Source organism: Camelus bactrianus, chromosome 10 (genome assembly GCF_048773025.1).
Source record: "Camelus bactrianus isolate YW-2024 breed Bactrian camel chromosome 10, ASM4877302v1, whole genome shotgun sequence".
NCBI classification, from domain to species: domain Eukaryota; kingdom Metazoa; phylum Chordata; class Mammalia; order Artiodactyla; family Camelidae; genus Camelus; species Camelus bactrianus.
In genome coordinates this window covers 25,589,421-25,613,513 of record NC_133548.1, presented here as the reverse complement: position 1 = coordinate 25,613,513, position 24,093 = coordinate 25,589,421, and the positions used below count along the sequence as shown (strand labels likewise).

Below are 24,093 nucleotides of genomic sequence, written 5' to 3'. Positions count from 1 at the left end.
TAGTTCCCCTCCCTGCACATGCCTTGGAAAATATATGAAGGAATCTAAACTGGGGCAGTCGTAGGACTTCCTTGTTTAGGTCCAGTGTCCTTCGTTGCCTGGTGTCCAGTGCCTTGAAAACTGTTGTTTCGTGGCTTTTGTGTTTTTTGTTTGTTTGTTTCAAATGGAAGGGTAAATCTAGCCCCTTCCCTCATCCACCTTGACCAGAAGCAGAAATTGGTTGCTATTATTATTCTATTATTCATTCAAAATATCTGTTAGGCAGCTACTTGCACCAGGCACTGCACTGGGTGCTGGGTGTACAGTAATGACCCAAAAGTAATGGGCCCTGGCCCCGTGGAAATCTTCCTTATGGGAATCAGCTTCTGCAGGAAGGCAGTAAACATGCTGGTCCCTGGACTCATGCAGGTAGACATGAATCATACGTGGTCTTTCCTCTCAAGGAATTCAGAATTAGGGGAGATGAAGGGAAATTTGTTAACCTAAAGCAGACTGGGAAAAGCATTATGTGTGAGATGCAAAGGCTCAGGGCATATTTAGGAAGAAGTCATAAATTCTGACTGAAGGTATAAATGAAAACATTACGGGGAGGGTGACATTTGAGTTGAGCCTTGAAGAGTGTGTGTAATTTTGAATGGAGAAGTAGAAAAAGATAGAATGCTCAAGGTGCTTTTAAACCTGAAAGCAGTCACTCATGGTTCCTCCCAGCAGACACAGCCGTCACCTGGAGTGTTCGTCCTCCCCAGCAGAACACTAATCACGTGCTGCAGAGGAATCTGCGTATCTTCCAGCCCCAGGAAGCCAATCTTAACTTGCCTGAATCAGCCCTGGAAATTCCACTCCCCTTGCCTGTCACTGGATAGGGGGCATAAGCCTGTGACACAATTCTGGCCAATGAGATGTGAAGGGAGGTCTGCTGGGAAAGTTTTCTTCCTGATGAAGAGAGGAAACACTCCTGCCTCTGAGAGAAAGAAAAAAATAAAACAGAAAACCTGGTTCTCTGATGACATCATCAAGCCACTTGAATTAACCACTCTGAAACTGAGCTAACGTGAGATAGCTTGTTACATGAGACTATAAATTTTTCTTATTGTTTTAGTAACTTCTGGTTGGATTTTGTTGTATTTGATGATGCTCCTTGCAGCCAGAAATAGCAGATCAGCATACCTCACACTGACCAACTCACCTATTTGAAATTTGCTTTTCCTTTCCGCTGGTACAGCTGCTGCTAAATGCCACTCCTCTTGCTTCTGGTTCCTCTGCTTCATCAAAAATAAAGGCTAAAGATGACAATATATTTAGCCATATAGGCACATGGGAAGAAATAAAAAGCGAATTTTAAAATGAAGGAAAGCAATTACACAGTGAAATACTTTGACTATTTGATATCATCACTTACTCCTGAGCTTTTGGTTGAAAGGGCTTGTTTTAACTCTCACAGGACAGTGGAAGGGTGAAAATGTGAAAGAATAGAATGTAGGCAAACCCGGGGGGTGGAGGAGGGATGAAGTAAACTTCTGCATTCACAGCAGCGCTGGAATTCTCTGGTAATTCCCACAGGAGACAAGACTATATCTGGAACAATCTAACTGTTGGAAATCACTAGGGTTTGGCAGGAAACCAGCTAGTACAGGGGCAAAGGATGTGCCATCCTCATTCCTGAGAGTCTGGATCAATCCCTTGGGGCCAGGCCTGCCGGTGGCAAAGTTGTGAATAAGCCAAGACTGTCTCCAATCTCCACCCACCTTCTCATTCCCTTCCTATACTTTTCTTCTTTTTCTAGCTCTGATCTCTTTCTCTCTGTGCCTCCTCCCACTCCTCCCCCTCATTCTCTACTCAAACAAATCACATCCTGCTTGCCTGAGGAGCACAGAAGGTACTAAGCCACCTGCCTCAGGGTCCTTGCATTTTAATCAGGAGCTCTTGACAACCGAAGTAATGCTTCTCTATTGCTTGAAAGTCAAGTCTCTGGACAGGTAGTAGGGGACAAGCCACTCAAGCACAGCACTGCGTGTCTCATGCAAAGTCACTGCAGGTGGGGTGGGGCACCAAGGAATACATCCCTGGTCTCACTGCCAGCCACTGGGGATATACAGGGTCACAAGGACATTATCTCAAACTCCACTGCTCTGTGTTAAGTCGCACAAGAATTTATCTTCTTGTATACTCACACCCTTGCTGTCTGGCTTATCCTATTCACCTTCAGTCGCAGTTTAGCTGTCCCTTCCTCCAGGAAGCCTTCCTTAATCAACCCCCTCTAACATACTCCATGATGCTGAATGTCTACCTCCCTGATAACTTACCATGCTTATTTGCTATCTATGGCTACTCAGTAAATCAGTACCAGCAGAGCCCTGACAGTAGGTGCTCAGTATAGCGAATGAATGAATGAGTGGGCAGATGAATGAATAAATGAATATCTGTTCATATACACTATAGCTCTCCAGAAACCATGACTCTCCATTGTCCCTCAGCACCCAGTCCACTGCTTAGGCCATGGAGAGCACACATTATTACTCATTAATTATTAATAGAAGTCTTTAAAAGAAAGGTACTTGGATCTATACTGTTGTTGATAATGTCCTGACATCCTTATTGTAAAAGCAGGAAGCAAAGCCCAGTGACCTTTTCTAGAGGCTCAGGGATGAGGGATGGAGCAAGATGGAGGAAAAGCTCTGGGAGTACAGCTGTCCAGGGCTGTGGGGGTGGGCTCCCCTTCAACCACAGGTTTAATTTACTAGGGAGGCTCACAAGTGGGGCTTCAGAAGATCCATGAATCCTCTGACACTTTAATCAAACATCTAGGCCAGTAGCTGTGTGTGCATTTTTCTGTAAGAAGGTCCATGGCTTTCAGTGAGTCTCAAAAGGCTGTAACACAAAAAGAATCATTGCTTTACCTGCACTGTCCAATATGATAGCCACTAGCCACATGTGGCTATTTAAGTTTAAATTTAATTTTGAATTAAATTTGAATTTTCAATGCCTGTTACACTAGCTACCTGTCAAGTGTGCTCAGTAACCACTCCCTATGGGACAGCCTAGCTATAGAACGTTTCCATCGCTGCATAAGATTCTACAGAGCATCTCTATATTGGTAGCATTACTTTGGACTCAGTGTACAGATAAGATCTGTTTAAGACATGTAGTGCTTTTGCAAAGTGAGTTGCTACCCTTTAGAAATGAAAACAGACATCCAAGATCCTGATTTCGTTTGAGACCATCTGCCAGCTTGAGGCCTGCACTTCTCCTGGCCGCTGGAGTGCACAGGGCTGTTCAGTTTGGATGGTCCTTCGGTCATATTTAAGTCACCTGCTTGGCTCTCCTCCAGACGTGAGTTTGCGACCCTTGTTTCTAGGGGACCTCGCCCACCTCCTTCAAATCTCTTGTGTTTGTAACCAGATTCCAAGTTTGGGTAAATGGGGTCGAATTTGTTTTAAGAGCACATCTTGGGGCGGGGTCCGGGGCTGAGATTCGGGCTCTCAGCTGGAAGTTGAGGAGGAGCAGCGCCTCCTCTTTTCAGTTCTCCGGAACTGGAGGAAGAGAGGGAATTTTACCCCGAACATCTGTTGCTTGACAAAGAACTTCCCGGCCTTCTTACGAGCCCTCCAGTCCCCAGCCTAGACAGCCTGGGCCCGCCCCTCGCGACGAGATCTCGGGGAGGGGCCGAGGCGAAACCCGAGCCCCGCGCCCACCACCACGGCGGGCGACGTGGCTCCGAGGCCCCGCGGCCCCGGCCTCCCCCTCGCAACCCGGCGGCCAATGGGCGCGTGAGCGGGGCCGCCCGGTGCTCCCCTGCCCGCCGCCCGGGGCGCGCCCCTCCGCTCTGGCACGGGGCGGGCGCTGGCCGAGGGGCTGGCCCGTCCCCACCCTCCCTGCGCCGGCTCCAGCCCCACCGCCGCCGCCGCCGCGCGCGCTAGGAGCCCCCATTCCCCAGCCGCAGCTCTCGTCGCTCGATCGGTGCCTCCCGCGGGCCGCTCTCCTCCCGACGATGGCGCGCGGCGGCCGCGGTCGCCGCCTGGAGCTGGCCCTGGGGTTGCTGCTGGCGGTGGTGCTGGCGCCCCCGGCGCTGCGGGCCAAGCCCACCGTGCGCAAGGAGCGCGTGGTGCGGCCCGACTCGGAGCTGGGCGAGCGGCCGCCCGAGGACAACCAGAGCTTCCAGTACGACCACGAGGCCTTCCTGGGCAAGGAGGACTCCAAGACCTTCGACCAGCTCACCTCGGAGGAGAGCAAGGAGAGGCTGGGGTGAGGCTGCGCTCGGGGGCGCCGCAGGTGCCCGCGGGGCCACTCGGGCGGGAGCCGCGCGGGCTGCGAGCCGCAAAGCGAAAGCGAAATCGGGAGCGCGGACCCGAGGGAGGGGCCCATGCGGGGCCGGAGCAAAGTTGCCCGAGGGCGCCGGGACCCTGCGTGGAGAGCGCCGCCGCGCCAGGGCGGAGTGGCCTCCCGCGTGGAGGCGAGAACGTGGCAGCGGGCGCGGGAGCCAGGACGACCAGGGCCCGCCCCCTCCCCTGGGTTGCATCAGAAGGGAGGGGAGAGTGTATAAAAGAAGAATTTGTCCACGGTGGCCTTTTAGTGACATGAGTTCTTCCCCACCCTCCCTGTTCCTCTCTTCTGTCCCCAATCCAGGAGAGGAGGGCATGAGACACTGCTAAGGTCCCAAAGATGATCCTTAATGGATGAAAGATGAAGGGGAGACGAAGGAGAAGCTTGATTCCTGGCCTGTGCCCCTGGGCCAGGACTGGGTTGTTCTTGTCTTCTGGTTAATCGGCCCATAAATCTGAAGTAGGGGTATAAAAATCTTGTTGTTAAGAAGGGAGGGCATTTGGAGATAGGGATGGGGAGTCGGAATGGAAATTGGTCCCCTCGTTTCTGTTTCCAGCAGTTTCCGATGTCAGCAGAGGAACACAGTCCTTTGGCAACCTAGGGCAAAAGCTGGAGGGTGGTGTGGTAGCAGATTGTGAATTTCACTGCTGAAGGCATTTGAGTGAAGAACCAAACCTGGGAAGCAAAACTTAGGTACATCTCAGTGCACCCGCTTCTCCACAGCCCCTGGGGAGACACCTGAGCATTGTGTAAAGGTGTCTGCAAACCTTCCCATAGAGGCCAGCCTGATCCCAGATGGGGACCCGGCTGGGGAGGCAGCCCTGCCTGCTAGGCACCAGGCCTCCAGTAATCTGGTTCCTGGGGGTGGAGGATCTTCCTCTTCTGCTACATAGAAAAAGAACACAGCTATCCCTGTGCAGATGGCGGCCGCCAAAGGCCAGCGTGGTTGGTTAGAATTTGAGGCTCAGTTATACCTGTTGTGAAGGTGCACCATCTGCCTGCTCTGATAAAAAGATCTTTGAACTTCAAAGTCCCCTCCCAACAATCACCTTTTTTTTTGCAGAGAAGTACTTTCTCTTCTTGTTTGGGCCTTAACAATGGGGGCCATTGATGAGTTCGGTCTATTGTATTGCTTTGAGACACTCGGAGGCTGATTTATTCTGGGGCCCTGGGTGGCAGCCATTTGCAGCAGTGTTACCAGGGAGAAGGAAGAGGAGAGGTTTGGGGAATTGGAGTAGGGAACTCTAGTTTGCAGTCCTAAGGCTTCCAGTTTAATGCCTTCCTCATGATAAGTAAGCCTAGTGGTGAGAGCAGGTGGTGATGGAATTGGTCTACATTTGACCCTTGGATGAACACCTTAACTTCATTCACTTATTTATATAACAGACATTTGAATGGCTACAGTATGCCAGGCACTGTGTTAGATACCTGACAACTACAAAGATAAAACCTTATGCTCTAGGCCATAAAGTACTTATAATCATACGTGGAGGAGAGAGATGCAGGCAGACACTACACATTCTTGCTGTGATGTAAAAACCACAGCGATCATATCCAGAAGAAGCCCCTAAGGTTTCAGGTTGGAGGGGGCGCTTGGGGGTTTGGGATGTCACCTGATCAGAGCTTGTGGCATGACTCAGAGGTTACCAGGCGTACAAGCAGGGGAAGGCATTCCTGAAGAGGGAGCAGTCTGCTTATACAGGCTTTGAAATCTGTTCTCGGGACTGAGGGTTGTTGGGACAATAAAGGGACAGGGCAGAAGTGGGAGGTGGGAGTGGAGAGGAGGCCACAGGCAGAGCGGGAAGGACCTCTATGAGGTAGAGATTAGATGTTATCCTGGACTTGGTGGGAATGTCATCATCCCCAAAACTTGTCAGGACAGTGGGAGTGGCAGTAGGGCAGAGAACGTAACTGAGGCATGGAAAGGGGGACTGAGGGCAGAGGGTGGCCATGTGTTCCTGAACCAGGCAGGCAGGCAAGGGTGAACCCAGACCCATGTGGGAGGTGGAACCCATGTGCTGGCTCATGGCTCAACGTGGGGGATAGGGGGAGAGAGGAATTGAGGGTGACATCTGGGTGTCTGGCTTGAGCCACTATGTGGGTAGCGGACACACCACTCACCTATAAGGTAAATCCGGGCTAGAGGCGGGGGAGGTTGGAGGGTTGGAAATGATGGGTGCGGTAGGGGACGGGCTGAGCGTGAAAAACTGCCTCTCTGTCCACAGCTCCTGGTGCAGCAGTCCCCTCCCAGTCTGGGCTGCAGAGGGAGGGGCTTGGCTGGATCCAGGCAACTTTGTCATCATCATCTGCCCATAGAATCTGAAACGTGACAGCACTAAGGCTCCTGGAGACACCTAGGCCAGCGGGCTGTAATGTGGGGACCCGCAGGCCTCATGCAGTCACAAATGCGCCGCACAGCCTTAGAAAGTAAATCACTTGCCAACATTTTAACATCGGAGCAATTTCACATACAGACCCCGATTTCTGGCCTCTTTTGACACCCATGGCCCGTTATCCCATGTGGTAGCCATTGTGCGGAGCAGAGCAGGGCAGCCTCGTTAGCGGCTGACAGTGCATCTCCAGGCTCCCTGGATGCTTTGCTTCCTTCTGTTACCTGTTACCTGTTGGTTGGGTTCTCCATCCACCTAGGATCGGGATTATCATCCCTAGTGAGGAAAGACGCACTTTTCTCTCCTCTGTTCCTCACAACATTCTTTGTAAAGTAGGTGTTCCAATTTACAGATGGAAAAACTGAGACTCAGAGAGTCAAGTCATTTGCCTAAGATCACACAAGACTAGGATCCAGGTTGATTATAGCGTTCTGTTCATCTACATCATAGCCGCCTTTCCCTACAGCTCAAGTTTGAGATTTTTAAAGAGAGAAGTTAAGATTGTAGTTATGCTTCCAACAAATATTTATTGAGCTCCTGCTATTTTTCAGGCTGAGCTACATCCTGGATGTTTATTTGGCATAAATTAGATGCTGTCCTTGCCACAAAAACAGGTCATATACACTGTCCGACACCGTTCGGCCTCTGCTGATTTGAGACTCTGTCCCTCGGTTGGCTTTGGATAACTGTTGGGCATGTCACCGCTGTGTCCCCAGGACTGGAGCAGTGCCTGGCACGTAGTAGGTAGGCTGCGCACTGCACAATGTTGAAAGGATTCTGCTGTGTGGCTGTGATTTCCTGGAAGCAAGATACTTGAGGTTTAGTCTTTAAGCCTTGAGACCTGATAAAATTGCAAGTGAAGGGACAAGTTAAAACTGTTAGTAACGTTTACACCTTCCTGAGACAGAGGAGCTTGGGCCGCCCAGGCTCGGGTAGGAGACGGAGACTTAAGTACTAATGAATTCATTTCCCGTTTCTTGTTGATCTAGTTGATCAAAGAGTAACTGCCAATGAGAACTCCTGTCCATAGTAAAAAAAAAAAGTTGGAGTTGATAAAATTCCAGCCCAAAGCAAAGAAACAAATCCCTAATTAGCCTGTATAACCTCGTCCCAGGTAAATGGATGACTATGGTAAAAGTTTCTTAAACGTTGGAAATAGCTTGCGGGTGTCTTTGAGGCTCCCTTCAGGGACGGCATCCCTAGCTTGGGACCCTCTGGCCTAGAGAGGGGCACTGTTGAGTTCCTAGCCTGAAGTTTGCTCTGTACGGGGCTTTGGGGTGAAGTCCAGCAGGAAATCGCTGGGACCTGGGCCAGCTACGGCACAGGAGCCAGTGGACATCGGGGTCTTCACCCTAAGAGCAGGGGGTTAGGCTCCTGCAGCTGCTCAGCTGGTCAAGTTTCCTGACCACGTTCCGCGATGTCAAGGCTCTTTCATCCCCGACATTTTCTGCCTCGTCCAACAAGATCGGGTCTCCTCCTGCTTTAAGTTTCAAGTCTTTGAATCCAAAGTGGTAAGATTTAAAAAAAGAAAAAAAAATCTCACTTACTTTTTGGTTGGTTTATAGAACCTTGCACCTTCTGCATTGGGCCTAGAGCCACAAGACATGGATTCTTACCCCAGTTGTACCAGATAACTACCTGTATTGGAAAAGGCATTCAATGGCTCTCAGCCTCAGTTTCCATTACTCTAAATGAGGGAGTTGGACTACATCAGGGAAGACCTAGGTTTCATCTCCCAAATTAGCTCAGCCAGTTGGTAGCATCAGTCTGCAGTGACTGTGTTGAGAAGGATTCTGAGGCCACATCAAAGTTTATCAGGACAGAAGGGCATGATGATCCCCTAGTGGGGTCTGCCATTGGCACTGATTCGGGAGGAAGGCATGTCGCCCCTGGAGAAGGTAAACTTTAAGATTCTTTCCAGCATCGTCGGATCATTGATTTTATTTGAGTGTTTATGCATTTTAGATTCTGCAGGTGTTTGATCTCTTTCTGGATCAGGATCACACGAGCCTTGATAATAGCCTTGCGGGGGGTTTTGTTTGTTTGTTTGTTTTTAACTACAGGAAGATTGTCGATCGAATCGACAGTGACGGCGATGGCTTTGTCACCACCGAGGAGCTGAAAACCTGGATCAAACGGGTGCAGAAAAGATACATCTACGATAATGTCGCTAAAGTCTGGAAGGATTATGATCGGGACAAAGACGATAAAATTTCCTGGGAAGAGTACAAACAAGCCACGTATGGTTACTACCTAGGTAAGAGGTGCTGCAGGAGCGATTACACAGCTGGGGCCCGGTAACAAGCCTCTTGTGGGAAACTGCTCTCATCATATCCACCCCCTTCAGGGCGATGTCACAGCCTCCTAGGTAGAACCTGCTTGTGTCACGTCCTGCCCTGCTTACTAAGAATACACTGAGTTGCTTAATTCTGAGTGAACTTGCAGGTGGAAGGGGGCAAGGGTCTAATAAAAAAAATGACTTAGGCTGCTGCCCAACCTGGATCTCAGAGTTTCACCTAGAGAACACAGCAGAGGGTAAGTAGGTCTGTGGTACAGTTTTAGAATGTTGTGAGTTTCAGATAGCAAGGACCAAGTGGGCTGGAACAGCCTGGGAAGGCTTCCTGGTGGAGGTGGTTTGGGAACCGGGCCTTGAAGAATGGATTTATATCTGGTGAGACAGAGATGGGCACGGAAGGTGGGTTAGCCAAAGGGGCAAAGGTACAGCAGTGCATTCAGCAGTGGACAGGGTGTGGACATAAGACATAAGAATGATGGAGGCGTGTGTGCAGGGCACAGGGTGCAGACCCGTTGGGTGCCTGGTAGAGATCTCCAGGGGGCAGGCATGAAGAGGACCAAAGACACACACTACACCCTCAGCCGGATTAAGAGAGACCTTGAAAGATTCGCAGGAACATTTAGACAAGCTGTCCTGGGTATGAGGGAGCCTCTGTATGTTCTGGACAAAGAATATGATGAAAGCAAGGTTTTGCAAAGAGAAGTATGACATTAATATGGTCTAAATCCTATGTTTTAACCACTTGCTATAACACCCATAGTAAGTCATTAGGGCCTGGACTAGAGGCGGGTGTGGAGGGACAGGCACCAGAGGCATTCTGAAAGAAAATGTTTCAAAGAACTCGATAGATCAGGACCTTTTGTCTTATGCGTACCGTTTGCCATGAAGGAGTGATCGGGAAGGGAATGCCTTCCTCAGCTGCCTAATTTTAATGTTTCTGCACACATCCTGCAGGAAACCCCACAGAGTTTCATGATACTTCAGAACATCAGACCTTTAAAAAGATGCTGCCACGTGATGAGAGAAGGTTCAAGGCTGCAGACCTGGACGGTGACCAGACAGCCACCCGGGAGGAGTTCACTGCCTTTCTGCACCCTGAGGAGTTTGAGCACATGAAGGAAATCGTGGTTTTGGTAAGATATTTAAAGAGCCTGGGCTGGGAAAGGAGCAGGACGAAAGCTGCACCAACACCTTGTCCCTGCCTCCAGAGTGAGAACGTTCCTCAGCCTGAGGGGAGTTGGAGAAGGGCTCTGACGTGGACTGCCCTGGAGTGCCTGTCCACCCAGGAGACTGGTCAGGGCAGGTTAGCTGCTGTGGCAAACAGCCCCCAGTCCTAGCCATTTAACCCAACCGAAGGGTAGTTCTCGTCTATCCCTAGTCCAGGGCAGGTGGTCCCAGTCAGGTGGATCTTCTGGGCGTTTCTCCTCCAAGTGTGGTCAGGCACCCAGGCTACTTCCCTCTTATCTCCACCATCCTGTGGCTTCGAGGTCCTCCTGGCCACTGCCAGCTGGAGATAAAGGAAGAAGAGAAGGAAGGAGGAGAAGGCACGGTCCGCCTTTGCTGTTCTGGTCAGGAAATGACGCATCCCTTCCTTTTACGTTCCGCGGGCTCTTCCTCCATGTGGCGAGGCGGGGAGATACAGTTTAGTTGTGTGCCCAGAAAGAGCAAATGGGTCCAGTGAGCACCTAGTGTTGTCCCACGAGGGAACCAGAAAAGGACTCAGAAATGGATTGTTAAACCATATGGAAACTTAAAGTGAAACTGCGGCTGGAAAGGATGCTTCCCTTAATGGGGAGGGATTTCTGGAGGGTGAGTGGATCGGACCCTAGGCTTTGAGGGGCAGCTAGGCTGGCAAGGCCTCTGAGTGTAGTTATTTTCCACAGTGTCTTTTTGAGTCCCAAATGTCTTCACTTTCCACGACAGTAAAATAAATGGCATCCCCTGTTTTCAGGGCAGATACCCCGAGCTAGTTCCAACTGTGTTGATGCTGGGACACAAACAGCTTGGACTATTTCAGTTATCAGTCAGTGGATGGGGTCACTCTTGCCTCGTGCCTCATCCTTGTGACCACCATGACCCTAAGGACTGGGCAGTGGCTCTAAGAATCATTTCTGTTTACCACCTAGCGTCCACTCAATTTGCCGGAAGACAGTGAAGCTGGGGAATCATCCACAGGGGATCACATGCTTCTGGACCGGCTCCCGTTCTCAGGCCGGCTGTTTTCTTCAGGATGCTTTTGAGCTTCTGTGACAATGGACAGGAAACTCATTTAATTACTCACCCTAGCAAAAAACCTAGGCAAGAAGTCAGATGTACTAAATACAGAACGTATTATACATTCAGAAGTCAGATATATTTTCTAATTGTCCACACTTCCATATTTTTCTGACACCAACTTGGTGCTCACAGTCCAGTGAGCACTGGAATCTGTCTTTGTGATGGTTCATCCACTGGTTCTCAAGCTGGGCCCCTCAGGGTGTGCTTGTGGGGGTGACCTGGCTGGATGGTGGAGGTGGTCAGCCCTGCAGGGCTCCCTGATATCATCAGAGCACCTCTGGGCTCATAGGTACCTTTTCATTTGCAGAGAATATTCTGCTTTTAAGATTGTGGAGTTGGGGGAAGAGGACAGAAGCCATTGCCTATTTTTTTAAACAGATAAGAAACTAATGCTCAGGGAGGTAAGAAGACAAGCCATAAAAGCCGGACAAAGGAGGACACTAGTTAGAATTCGCAGATTTACTGACAGCAGAGCCATCTTGCGTTCTCTTCCCCTCTTGGCTTCCTAGGAAACTCTGGAGGACATCGACAAGAACGGGGATGGCTTTGTGGATCAGGATGAGTACATCGGTGAGTGCTGGCCTGGGGTCTCGCTCCACACTCCCAACTGGGCAACACTTCTCCACCCACATGTCTGGCTGTGTCCCCAGATATCTCTTTTAGCAACAGCTGCCAGTCTGTAGGTGTCACTCCTGTGACTTCCCAGTGGGAGGGACTTGTCACGCCAGCCCTAGTGGAACAGATTCAAGGTGGCATTCCTAGCGGAGAAGAGCCCAAAAGGCGGGCCTCCCCACTAGGCTGGCCAGCCGTTGGCCCCACGACTCTGAGAGGCGCCCTTCAGCACACTGTGTAGCTCTACCTTTGCAAAAGGGGATTGGAGATCCCAGAGATGTGCAGGTAAGCTAGAGTGAGCAGTCTCGGGGGAAAGACTCTAAAACAGACTGTTAGCCAGCAGGGCCTAGAAACTCTGAGTCGACCGAGCTGTGATCGACAGAACCGTTTATATGCCCAGGCTCTCTGCAGAAAGGCATTCCTTCTCAGAGAGGCAAATCCTTTTACAGAGTGCACCACTTGCCCCATATTATAGCTGTTTTGTGCCTCTGGTTTTTGATTTTCCATCGGGAGGTCTGTACCTAGCCTTTTTGTTCTGAAGGGCTCCATGTAATCCACATCAGGAAGTGTGTTTTCAGGTAACAGAGCACTGGCTGAATGAGGCTGAAATTAATGCACGTGGGTCAGAAGCCGCCGCTGCTGGTTAGAGCCCTCCCCAGCCGCCCAGGGCCTTCCAAGCAGGAAGGACTGGAGAAGGCAGCCTGGACATTTCCGTCTCATCCTCAGCGGCTGCTACTTCGGTGCTTCGGCCCATGGTCCCAACTGCAGGCTGCCTTCTTGTGATAGCTCCTCTTTTCCCAAGTCTCACTAAAGTAAGAGCTGAAAAATCATTTGAGAGATGGGACGGATATAATTTTTGTGCAGATGCATAAGAGAGGCAGTTAATTACCAGAGCCCACGTTGCCATCAGTCTCTGGCCTGTGGTTGCATCACTTCGCCACCCCCATCCCACTCCCCAGCAAAAACAAGTGCCTTCAGTAATGAAGAGAAGAGTTTCTTCTAATCAGGAGGAATTATCCTTGGCCTGAGGAACCAAACACTGTTCTCCATGTGTATGTGCTAACAGGTGGCTCTCGCCACAGTAATTAAAGTGATCGCGGTGGCACAATGTCTGTAGAATGACAAATGCTGACAGTCTCGCCGTCAGTGCGGGCAGTGGAGCCGTCCTCATGCCTGGTGCACATGCATGTGAGGGAAGCTTCAGGGCCTCGGACCCCTTGACAGTGGTGATGGAATTAGACTGACAGAGAAGGCTGACTGATTAAAACAACACAGCACTTTTGATTAAAAGTGTGTGCTCTCCAGGCCCTCCTCCTGATCTGCATTGAAACCGTGCAACTTTGGGGGCAAAACTCTTTGAGTGGCTTTGCCTAAAAGATACCTTCCATTCTTTACACTGGCAGAGAGGGAGGTAGGGACACGGTTCTTGAAAACTGAATTCTGAGTGACCTGCAGTCAGAGAGATGCGATATCCAGACTTGTCTAGCAGGTGACTTCATTTACAGGGGTGCCTTCTCTGCAGGCAGGGACGAGTGGAAACCCAGGGGAGATGTGGTGTAGTGAGAGGAGCACTGGAATTAAGAGTCCTGGCTCCCCCACTTACTAGCTGTGTGACCCTATGTGAGTCGTGTAATCACCCAGAATAAGCCTCAGTTTCCTCATCTGTAAAATAGGAATACACAGTACCCATCCTTATAGGAGGATGTGGGTCTATCTTGTAGTTGAACCAAGGGTCTTGCCTCTCTTTTTCTTTCATTCACTATCTGCTCTCCCACTTGATATGTCCAAGCTGTGTTTCCATCAAAGACAAATTGCCCACAGGGTATCTCTCTTTTCCAGGAAGATCTAGTGACCTAGCAAACAATGGGTAAACTTTGTCTTCTTTTTCCTTTTCCTGCCACTTTGTAAAATAACGATATTCATCTATCTTATAAAACTGCTATAAGGATGAAATAAAATGATACATGTGAAAGCCCTCTGGAAATGATGTAACCACCCCCAGTGAACACAGCGGTTAAGACTGTGGGTTGGAAGCAGAGTATCCGTGTTGCCATGTAGCCTGCTACAAACGCATCCTAGCTGGGGGTCGTTGGTGTTTTCATCTGTAAAGTGAGTAACAACCCCTACTTCACAGGATTGTAATGAATATCAAATGGAAAAAAAAAAGTATGTATTTTTTACTGCATCTGGATCATAGAAAGTGCTGGTATCAGTCATTATTATTAGTTGTCATCAGTACAGTTCCAGGCTGGCTGTAGAGGGCCTTCACAGAAGTGTCCCATTTACTCTTCATCGTAGCCCTTTGATGAATAAATTCTTGTCTCCATTTTACAGACAAGGCAGCTTAATCCCAACACTGAACTAAGTCAAGAGCCAGGATTCATATTCTGGCTCCAAGCAGAGTTTTTCTATTCCACTAGCAGCCTTCACAGTGGATAAATCATTGCATTATTTACCCAAGAAACCGCCCATGAGATGTTGGGTTGGGCCTCTTGATTGCCGGAAGTTGGGTTCTCATTGCCTTACCTTCCTGCTCACCTTCATAACCAAGAACAGCCTTCCCTTCCAGCCGATATGTTTTCCCACGAGGAGAACAGCCCTGAGCCAGACTGGGTTCTGTCAGAACGGGAGCAGTTTAATGAATTCCGGGATCTGAACAAGGACGGGAAGCTGGACAAAGATGAGATTCGCCACTGGATCCTCCCCCAAGACTATGACCACGCACAGGCCGAGGCCAGGCACCTGGTGTATGAGTCGGACAAAAACAAGGTACTTTCACAGCCTTCTGGAATCATTCCTTGAAGGCAGACAGTTTACATAAGATTGGTTCTGTTTGCTGCTTTGCTGTTTGCCGTGGTCCACGCGGCTGTTTTCTTATTGACGTCTCTCATTCCTGCCCTACATGAGGGACCTGTGAACTTGAGCCAATGCCGCCATAACCCACGGTGAGCTCAGTAGGCCCAGAAGTTCCTGGATAGTCTGCTGTGGGTCACGCTTACATGCACTCCCATCTCCAAGGACTGCAGAGCCAGTACCTTTGCTGGCTGTGGGCAGGCATGGGTTTAAGACGTGTGCCATGTGTTGCCCATTTATTCATCCATTCCTTCAGTGATGAGTTTATTCATCCATTCCTTCAGTCAGCAGGTACTTACCAAACATGTCAGGCAGAAGGAAGCAAGGCATCCTCAGGCCAGCTCACCGTGCCAGCTCTGATACCAGTGTCTATTGATAAATATCCAAATAAATAAATAAACAAGGTATAGAAAGAAGTCCTGCCTCTTCCCATTTTGATCTCTGCTCCAGATTCTCGAGAGACAGTTAAATTTTGCAGTCAGGACATAAACGGAAGTAGAATTCATTGGGGACTTTTTTGGGAATGCCAGCTGTGTAGGCATAACTGGATTCTAGCTTCTGAATTCCTTGAGAACTTTCCTGATATATTTTAGCACAGCTTTTATAGCAGGAGGCTGTTCTGGTTTGGGGTTTTACAGGGCAGTGATGGCAGACAAAGGAGGTCCATAGTGGGTTTTTAATTGTGAAATGTCTTTTACGTATTTCAAATCAATGACATAGTATGAGCAACATGCTGAGCGATTACTCAGATTTACCAGAGTTCCGGTAACAGCAGTTCCCTCTCTCCTACAGGATGAAAAGCTCACTAAAGAGGAGATCTTGGACAACTGGAACATGTTTGTTGGAAGCCAAGCCACCAATTACGGGGAAGATCTCACAAAAAACCATGATGAACTTTGATGCACGCACACCCTGATAAGACAGACTGTCACAGGCTTTCTTTATTGTCTTGGATGGTTGCTACAGTTGTCTCATTTACAGCAATTGTGTCCCCCCCAAAAGCAAGTTTACCACCTCAGCTTGGGGTTATGATTGTTTTTCACTCACTGTTTGCTGGAAAATGGTCATCGCTATTCTTTTAGTAAGATTTCTCTCCAGACACATTAAAATCTTGGTAAATCGCACTCTAGGGGGGATACATTGCTAAAACATGACTTTTTAAAGCGTTTTCCATGAAATCTGAACTAAAGGGGAATATAATTTGAAAAGCCCTATTATTCAGAAGTTGGGTGGGTGGAGGGGGGCAGTATATGGAGTGACGGCTATGTATTTTAACTGCAGATTTTTTACATTTGCCGCTGTTAAATAATTGATGAGGGAGAATTCTTATTAAGCTACAGTTGGTATCTCATCCTACACAGGCTTCTTTCAGAGCAAGGCTATTTCAGATTCTTCCTTCTTGACTTTGTCCTCTGAGCTGTCACTGTAAATGGTAGATAAACCTCTATGCATTTTTCTGTACCGACCTGCTAATATGCACAACAGATCTACCTATCTTTGTTTTTCATTTTTGTTTTTTACAATAAGAAGCAATTGAGAAAGGTAATGTGAAAAAGAAAGAAATTTTAAAGGTAGGGAGATGTGATGAGTGTCAGGCATTTGAAGAACTATAGGAAAATGGTAAATGCTTTATTATACTTGAGAACATTTGTTTGATGTGGAAATGAAATAGATCTGATCTTTGAAAAAGTGAATAGAAATCCAATCCATCTCCTCTCTGATCTCTGATAGGAATGAGGGTGTGGGGCCCTAGGAGCTCGGGGACCCGTCTCATCTGGTCCTCTGGAGTCTGCAACTCTCGGATCTGGCCCGGGACCACTTAACACTGTGGACTTAGGACAAAGTGATGTTCCAAGCCATTGGCTGAACTGGATGAAATGACTTTTACAGGTTGCAGTTCCGCCTTGTACGCAGAAAGTGAATGAAATAAAGGCTCCCTCTGAGGATTTTCTACTGTGTCTGGTGGTCTGACTTCACACGCACTCTCCGCGACATTATTCATTCGTGATGTAGACTTTAACAGTGGGATGGGAGGACGTGAGTAAGAGGATAAAAGTTCTGTATTTTAAAAAAAATCCAATTATTAGAATGTTCAGAACATACTCATGTTAACTTATTTAATAAATATATACATCTCTATGCTAGTTAGGGAGTCTGCAGGTCATCTTAACTGTAAGACCTTTCAGAGACAGGTTTCAATTGGAAGAAAATCGAGCTGCTTATCAAGGCCTACAAGACCCTGCAGGATGTGGTCCATTCCTGCCTCATCAGCATCACCTCCTCAGCCCTCCCTTCCTCCTCCCATTGCAGCCCCACTGACCTTCTGGTCCTCAGGCACACCAAGCTCACTCCCAGGTTGGGTCATTTGTCTTTGCTTTCCCTTCAGATTCAGAACACCCATGGCACACATCCTCGGGTCACTCAGATGTACTTCCTCAACAGGGCTTTCCGACTCCATTGTTTATAGCAGTCCCGTTTGAGTTCCTGTCTTATTTCCCTGCTTTATTTTCTTCTCGGTCTGTACGGATTGCCATTTATCTTTGCTTCCTAGGGCTGCTGTACACGTTACCACAAAGGGGGTGGCTTATAACCATAGAAACTCCCACAGGTCTAGAGGCCAGAGTCTAAAGTCAAGGTGTTAGCAGGACTGTGCTCCCTCCAGAGGCTCCGGGGGAGGCGTTTCCCTGTTTCGGGGGGCTCTGGGCGTTCCTTGGCTGCAGCTGTTCACTCCACTCTGCCTCCATCTTCCGGCCTTTTCTTCCTCCTCCTGTGTCTCTGTCTCTCCTAAGGACACTTGTTACTAGTTTCAGGGCCCACCTGGATAATCCAGGGTGATCTAATCTCTAGATCCTTAATTATATCTGCAAACACCCATTTTTTCCAAGTAAGTTTCACATTCACGGCTTCCAGGAGTTAGGAGGCTGACACATCTTTGTAGGGGGCCTGCCATTCAACCAACTGTACAATCTGACACTATCTTGTTGGCACACTGTCCATCTTCCCCGAGCTAGAACATAACTGAGAACAGCAGCCTGGTCCATCTACTTACTGCTGTTTCCCAGGACAGAACAGTAGAGCCCAGCCTACAATAAGAACTCTGCAATTACTTGCTTAATAAATGAGAGGTTGTTAGCTTTAATCAAAGAGAATATGCCTTTAAATGTGAGTGTTGGGCGGTGGGGGTTGGGGGGAGATCCTGTAAAGATTTTTTTTAAAATCACTAACATTTGCTGAGTAAGAAGTTAAGTAATTTGCCCAAGATTCCAGAGTGATTAGATGTCACGACCAGAACTCCAATCCACATGTTCCTGGCTTCAGAATCTCTGCTGTTTAACACTAAATTGTACTGCTCCAAATCTCTGATACATGCTCCCGCTATTTCTTTACTCAGCCACAGCATATGATTACATGGTCAGGAAATGAGAATAACTCTTCTTACCTAGAAATAGGCTGACACCTTTTTTTTTTTTAAAGCAATGAGAACCCATCTTTTAAAAAATGAGAATATACAGTGTAACCTAATTATAAGCATAACACTTTTAAAAGGTGCTATCATTATCCACCCACCCCCCAAAAAAGGATACTGGTTGGTTTGTTAAGTTAGTAAGATGTTAAATATATTTTGAGCACTAAGTTTTTCCTTTCAAGTCAGTGCACATAAGAAGAAAACCCTCAAAGAGATGAGTGCTTCTGGGGCTGAGTTTAACACTATTTAAGGAAAGAAAGCCTTAGCTAGGGGACATAACTGTTAACATGGTGATTTGTAAAGCCTTAGATTTCTAATAGGGTCTGACTGTTTCAAGGAAAACATATTTTGTTTCTAGGTAACATTTCAAGTCCGATTATGAACAAATGCTACAAAATTGATCTGTAATGGGAAATACTGTTATGTCACAAAGCATTATTTATATGCTTAATGTGACTGAAAGCATTAATTGCTAGGAGCCAAAATCTGTCCAAGCAAAACATGAACACATATTTTATACCTCTTGTCTCTTACTGTAGACTTTTAAATGAATTCAAGTGTAACAAAAATGCTATTAGAAAAATCTGCACACCTGAAGGTTTTTCCTCACCTGCTTGGATTACCGTGCTGTTCCTTGTTAGCAAAAGCAGGAGTCATATCTGCTCAGAAGTGCCCGGCCAACAATAGCCACGTGGCTACTTGTTAGCAGCTCAGCAAAAATGTCTTGTGGAATGAAGTGGAGAATGGCTGACTGGATTTTTTTCTGAAGTCTTTCTAGATTTATTTTGCCACCTTTATAATAAAATCCAGCCTCTGCCAAGTACATGCAACTAAGATTTGGCTCTCCCTGTATTCTTAAAACACGTTTACAGTGCTAGACTTTCCCCACTAAAAACCAACGAGCGCCATAACACCCACGGCTTTGGCTCACGTTGAAGTATTAAAATTTGAGCAGTGGAAAGATTGTGTCATCAGCACTTCCTCATGAGATTTGCACGACCTTAGAGCTATTTCCAAGAATCCATCTACACTCTAAGTTCTGGTCAGTTCTGGAGTCTGAGGCTGGGGAAACATACTCTAGCTAGAATGCATCCTCTAAAATTTTTCCCATATAAAATGGAAAATAGCGTCCAATTCCCCACAGAGGCACATGAACAAAAATGAATGCAAGGACTGGTTACTTTCCTCCCTTGGAGGTGTTTGTCTAGTGGGAGCACACAAGCATTCCTTTTCTCCTTCATAAACACTAATAGCTGTACCAGGTACCATGCCAAGGACTTCCATACACCAACCATGTAACCCTCACAACAGCCCTGTGAGGTTGGTACTTGTGAGTGAGGATGAGGATGAGCTGCAGTAACAAACAACCCTTCCATCTCAGTTGTTTAAAGCAACGGAGGTTTAATTTTTGCTTTAGCAAAGTCTGCTGTGGTTCTGGGCCAATGTCCATGGCAACTGCGGTGTAGGACTCAGCAGTGAGTCTCCACATCCACCCGTGTCCACGGAGCAGTCACGCACAGCCAAGCAAATGTGGCCACTCCTGAGAGTGACCCTTGTCTCTCACGCTCACTGTCGTTGGTCAAAGCAAGTCACGTGGGCACATCTAACTTCAAGGGAGTAGGAGGTGCACCCCCACGGTTGCTCAGGGTGAGGGGTGGGGGTGATGAAAACATCGGGGAGTGGCACTCCTGGTAACCAGGGGCAACAGTTACAGATACGAGAACTCTAAGGGAAAATAAGGCTCAAAGTTACGTGAGGGGACTATATGGTTGACTGGCTAGGCCAGGATACCTTTGCCAGTGAAAGAGGGCAGTTTTTATCAGTACCTCCCTAAATCCTGAGCAACCTGCACTGCCCACTTTGGGATTTATAGACCCTTTTTTTCCTCCTCTGACTGGGATCTACTTCCTCCTCCTGGGTTGAGGAATCCATGGCCAAAGGGTTCAGCCCATACAAAGCCCGGTCTCTGCTTGGGGACCATGCTCCAAGTCCCTGTAGCATCTCAGAATTCCCTGCCCAGATAACTTCAAGCCTCTTCCAGAGCCTGTGTGTGTACCCTCCAAGTGCCTCTTCCAAATGGTAGACAAAGCCAGATGTGTACACACCTAGGCCAAAGGACCCAACGGCCAGCTGGAGGACTCCGTTTGGACATGTAGGCTGGCGGGTCCACATACACATATGTGGAGCCCCTTGGTAGGAGGAAAAATGGTAGAGTGATCCACTGATCATTTTCCCTTCTTACTCCTACCCTGGGGCCCACAAATGTTAGGGGTGAGCGTGCCATGATGCTGGGACTATCAGGACTGTCCTGGGCACACTGGAGCATGTGGTTCCCCTTACAGAAACGGCAGATCCAGGATACAAACTCAGGTTTTTATAATGGAGGACCCCATCCTCTTAATCACCCCACTATGTTGCCTCCAATTAAAGAGCCTCTTGGTAAAACCACAGTTAGCATTACCACAATTTTAAAAATTGGTGGTAACACATGGTGTAATTTGAAAATTCAAGATCACTGGGATGAGATACAGAGCTGGTGACGTGGAAAGACGGGTCCAAAGGCCTGGCTGGACTCGAGGTCTCACTCTGCCACCCAGGAGTTCCATGAGCTCGGCAGGCCAGCTTCCTCCCCAAAGGCCTGTTCTGACTGTACAACAGGAACAATTAATAATAATAATAATAATAATTAATAATAATAATAAAACACCCAACTCTCAGAGTAGTTACAAAGATGAGGTGAGTGACACAAATGGAAGAACTGCGAGGAGTGAACAGTGAGATGCACAAAAAAGGAGTTTTCCCCGTGACCCTCCTGAGGAGGTCAAATGCCAGAGGTCAGATAGATCAATGCCTACAAACACCAGGCTGCTGGTTAATGGTCTTGCCGAGATTTAGAATTCTTGCATGAAGTGTTTTAAAACTTCAAAATCGATCTATTACTAGGTGAAACTGCATTGATTAAATGACAAAGAATAGCTTTCAATGTTGTTTCTATCAATGGTGAGGGTATTCCAAAGCTAGTTATATGTGGTAGGGATTTGGAACTCAATTCAAAAGCAGATCAAGGAGTCTCTGCACATCTGAAAAACATTTAGGGACCAGCTAGAAAAGGTTATATTTTCAAAGAAGGAAACTGAGGCCCAGAGAGATTAAGCCTGTGCTTTTCCCTTTTTCAGGACTGAGGCAGAGGTTAGACTAGAACACCTTCCCCAATTCCAGTTTTTCTCTTTAAACCTTCAATGTTCTCATCTGAAAAATGGCAACAATAATTCCTACCGTGTAGAAGAGTAATAAGGATGAATCAAGGTAATGACTACAAGCACTTCGTGTGGTCAGTGCTCAGGAAATGGTAACCATTTTTATTTATTACATCAAAGTAGGATCCTACGTATTTCAGCATCGAAGACTTTATTTGTTGTTAATTTTAGATTGCAACCCATGGCCTTAGTGACTGATGCAGATTGTGGATTGCTCAATAAAATTGTCCGAGGGGTGTTTGTTGTTTTAAACACATGAAAGAAAGGTGTGTGTTTGGTTCTTTTTGAAGTCCCCATCTTTAAAAAAAAGAGTTCACATGGTTATTAACTGTAAGAAGCTGAGGACATTTAATGAGTCTTATCAGATTAGTGATCCCAAACCACAAACAGTTTGTGGCCGTGCTGTTTAGATACTGGAGATAAAGAAAGTGCACGTGGAGAGCTCACCCAGGCGACTTTAGGGTCAGACGGACTCACTAGCCAAACGACTTCAGGTCAATAACTTCCACTGTGCAAACCTCCTCTTCCTCTTCTGAGGAAGGAGGTAAGAGCAGCAGCAGCCTCACTGGGTGGTGGTGGGGCTTGGTGAGACCCTGGTGTGAAGCACTTTGCCCCAGGCCTGATGCAAGGAGATGCTAGACACTGCAGCGAGGTGACTCTCATAAACACTTTTAAAGACTTGGCAGTCATTCTAAGGGTGAAAAATACATGCCTAAGGAATAAAATGAAACCGTTTAGAGAATGAAATATTGCCATTTGCAGCAACACAGATGGACCTGGAGAATATCATACTCAGCGAAGTAAGTCAGATAGAGAGAGACAAATATTAAATGATGTCACTTAAAAGTGGAATCTAAAAAATAATACAAATGAATCTATATACAAAACAGAAACAGACTCAGAAAACAAACTTTTGGTTCCCAAAGAGAAAGGGAGAAGGCGAGGGATAACCGCCTATACAGAAAATTGAGAAGCAACAAGGATTTACTGTAAAGTACAGGGAATTATATTCAATATCTTATAATAACCTATAATGGAAAATAATCTGAAAAAATATATATATATAACCGAATCACTTTGCTGAACACCTGAAACTAACACAATGTTGTAAATCAGCTCTATTTTAATTTAAAAAAAAAAAAGGAAATTGTTTAGAGAATAATCTAAACTTTATTTTCTGACAGGTGCGGTTTCCCACACAGACATTCAGAGGGAAGCAGGGCTCATCAGCCTCTGGAGGCCCCTCCTGAAGTCTCCGGGGAGGCCTGCCGGCTTGCCAGTGGCGGGATTCACAAAGACATGGACTGAAGACCTGGTGGTACAGGCCAAAGCAGCAAACTGCTCCAGCTTGGGGTGACCCAGGAAAAAGCCATCACAGAGGTCCAGGTGATCTACGGGAGGCGGCTCCTGGGCAGGCTTGGGGGGAAATAGAGCAAGGTGGTAATGCACGCTGGAGCGACCCACTTTGTCCACGGCCAGCGCAGCCATGGGGATCTGAGGAAAGCCAACAGGCGGGTGGAAGGTGCAGATTTGTCACCATGAACCCCACCACGGGGGATGTCAGCAAGCCCGTTCTCAGGCCGCAGCACCTAGGAAGTTAAATCACAACTGCTTATTCCAGGTCACCAGGATGATCTCCCAGCCCAGTGACTGTCTTGCAGCCATCGTGGAGCTAAGCTTCAAAGGGCCAGGAATTGAATCCAGCTCCGCCACTCACTAGCTGGGTTACCTTGGGCAAGTTACCTAACTTCTCTGTACCTCAGTTTACACAATAATTAATGTTCCCAACCCTACTACCTAGCTCATAGGCTGACGGTGAGCATTAAATGACCAATGTTATTTAATACAGTTTACCATGTAATATATTAGCAGTTCATAGATACAGTAAGTTCTCATTACACATTGTCTATTATTAATATTATGTCCATCTTGTCCTTACTTCTCATGGTGAAAACCCAGGTACTTTTGTGTTCAATGAGGGAGAAACCTCATTTATTAGAGGTATTTATTGTGTCTGTTATTTCTGCTACCAGACTGTAATCTCTTTAAGGACAGGAACTGTGTCTTACTTATTTTTTAAGTTTTTTTTGACTAGAAATGAGGTTGCACTTGAGATAAATTTGAAGATTGAACAGAATCAAAAATAAAAAGTATAATGCTGAGTTACAACTCTCCCCACCTCCTCCTCCTTGCCAAAGAGGACTACTTAGAATGTGAACATTTCAGTGGAATTAGCATATGCTCTTCTTTTCTTGAGAAAATTAAGACTGGATGTAAGAATTCACTATAAGGGGAAAATTTGGGGTTGGATGAAGATTTGACTACAGAGCTATTCACTGAATCATTACTCACAGAAACAAGCTACAAGTCTCCGTCCAGGGATGGAACAATGGACATCTGGGGACTGCCACCCTGAACAGCCACTGATGTTACCCATCATGACATTAGATACGTTCATTTACTGACACGGAAAGCTGTTCAGTGAAAAAGATCACATTACAGAACGGTCAGTACCATTCGATCTCATTCATTACTGTAAGAACATATTGGTTTATGCACTTACTGTCTAGAAAAAATTTTGAAAGGACAGGCTCCCAAATGGTTTCAATAGTTATCTTGTAG

General features: G+C 47.3%; 1 protein-coding gene across 1 annotated transcript; it reads left to right on the top strand.

Annotated features, from left to right (window-relative positions):
* The first annotated feature begins 3,680 nt into the window (after positions 1-3,680).
* On the top strand, positions 3,681-16,706 carry RCN1 (reticulocalbin 1). Its single transcript, XM_074372208.1, has 6 exons — positions 3,681-4,242; positions 8,774-8,967; positions 9,961-10,139; positions 11,793-11,853; positions 14,465-14,664; positions 15,541-16,706. The coding sequence occupies exons 1-6, from the start codon at positions 3,989-3,991 to the stop codon at positions 15,646-15,648; spliced, it is 996 nt and encodes a 331-aa protein (XP_074228309.1). The 5' UTR covers positions 3,681-3,988; the 3' UTR covers positions 15,649-16,706.
* The last annotated feature ends 7,387 nt before the right edge of the window (positions 16,707-24,093 follow it).

Bases quoted from the DNA above. Each gene is read 5' to 3' on its own strand.
- RCN1 (XM_074372208.1), top strand. From the start codon at position 3,989: ATGGCGCGCGGCGGCCGCGGTCGCCGCCTGGAGCTGGCCCTGGGGTTG. The intron at 4,243-8,773 runs GTGAGGCTGCGC...TTTTAACTACAG, and splicing joins GAGAGCAAGGAGAGGCTGGG to GAAGATTGTCGATCGAATCG. The intron at 8,968-9,960 runs GTAAGAGGTGCT...CACATCCTGCAG, and splicing joins CACGTATGGTTACTACCTAG to GAAACCCCACAGAGTTTCAT.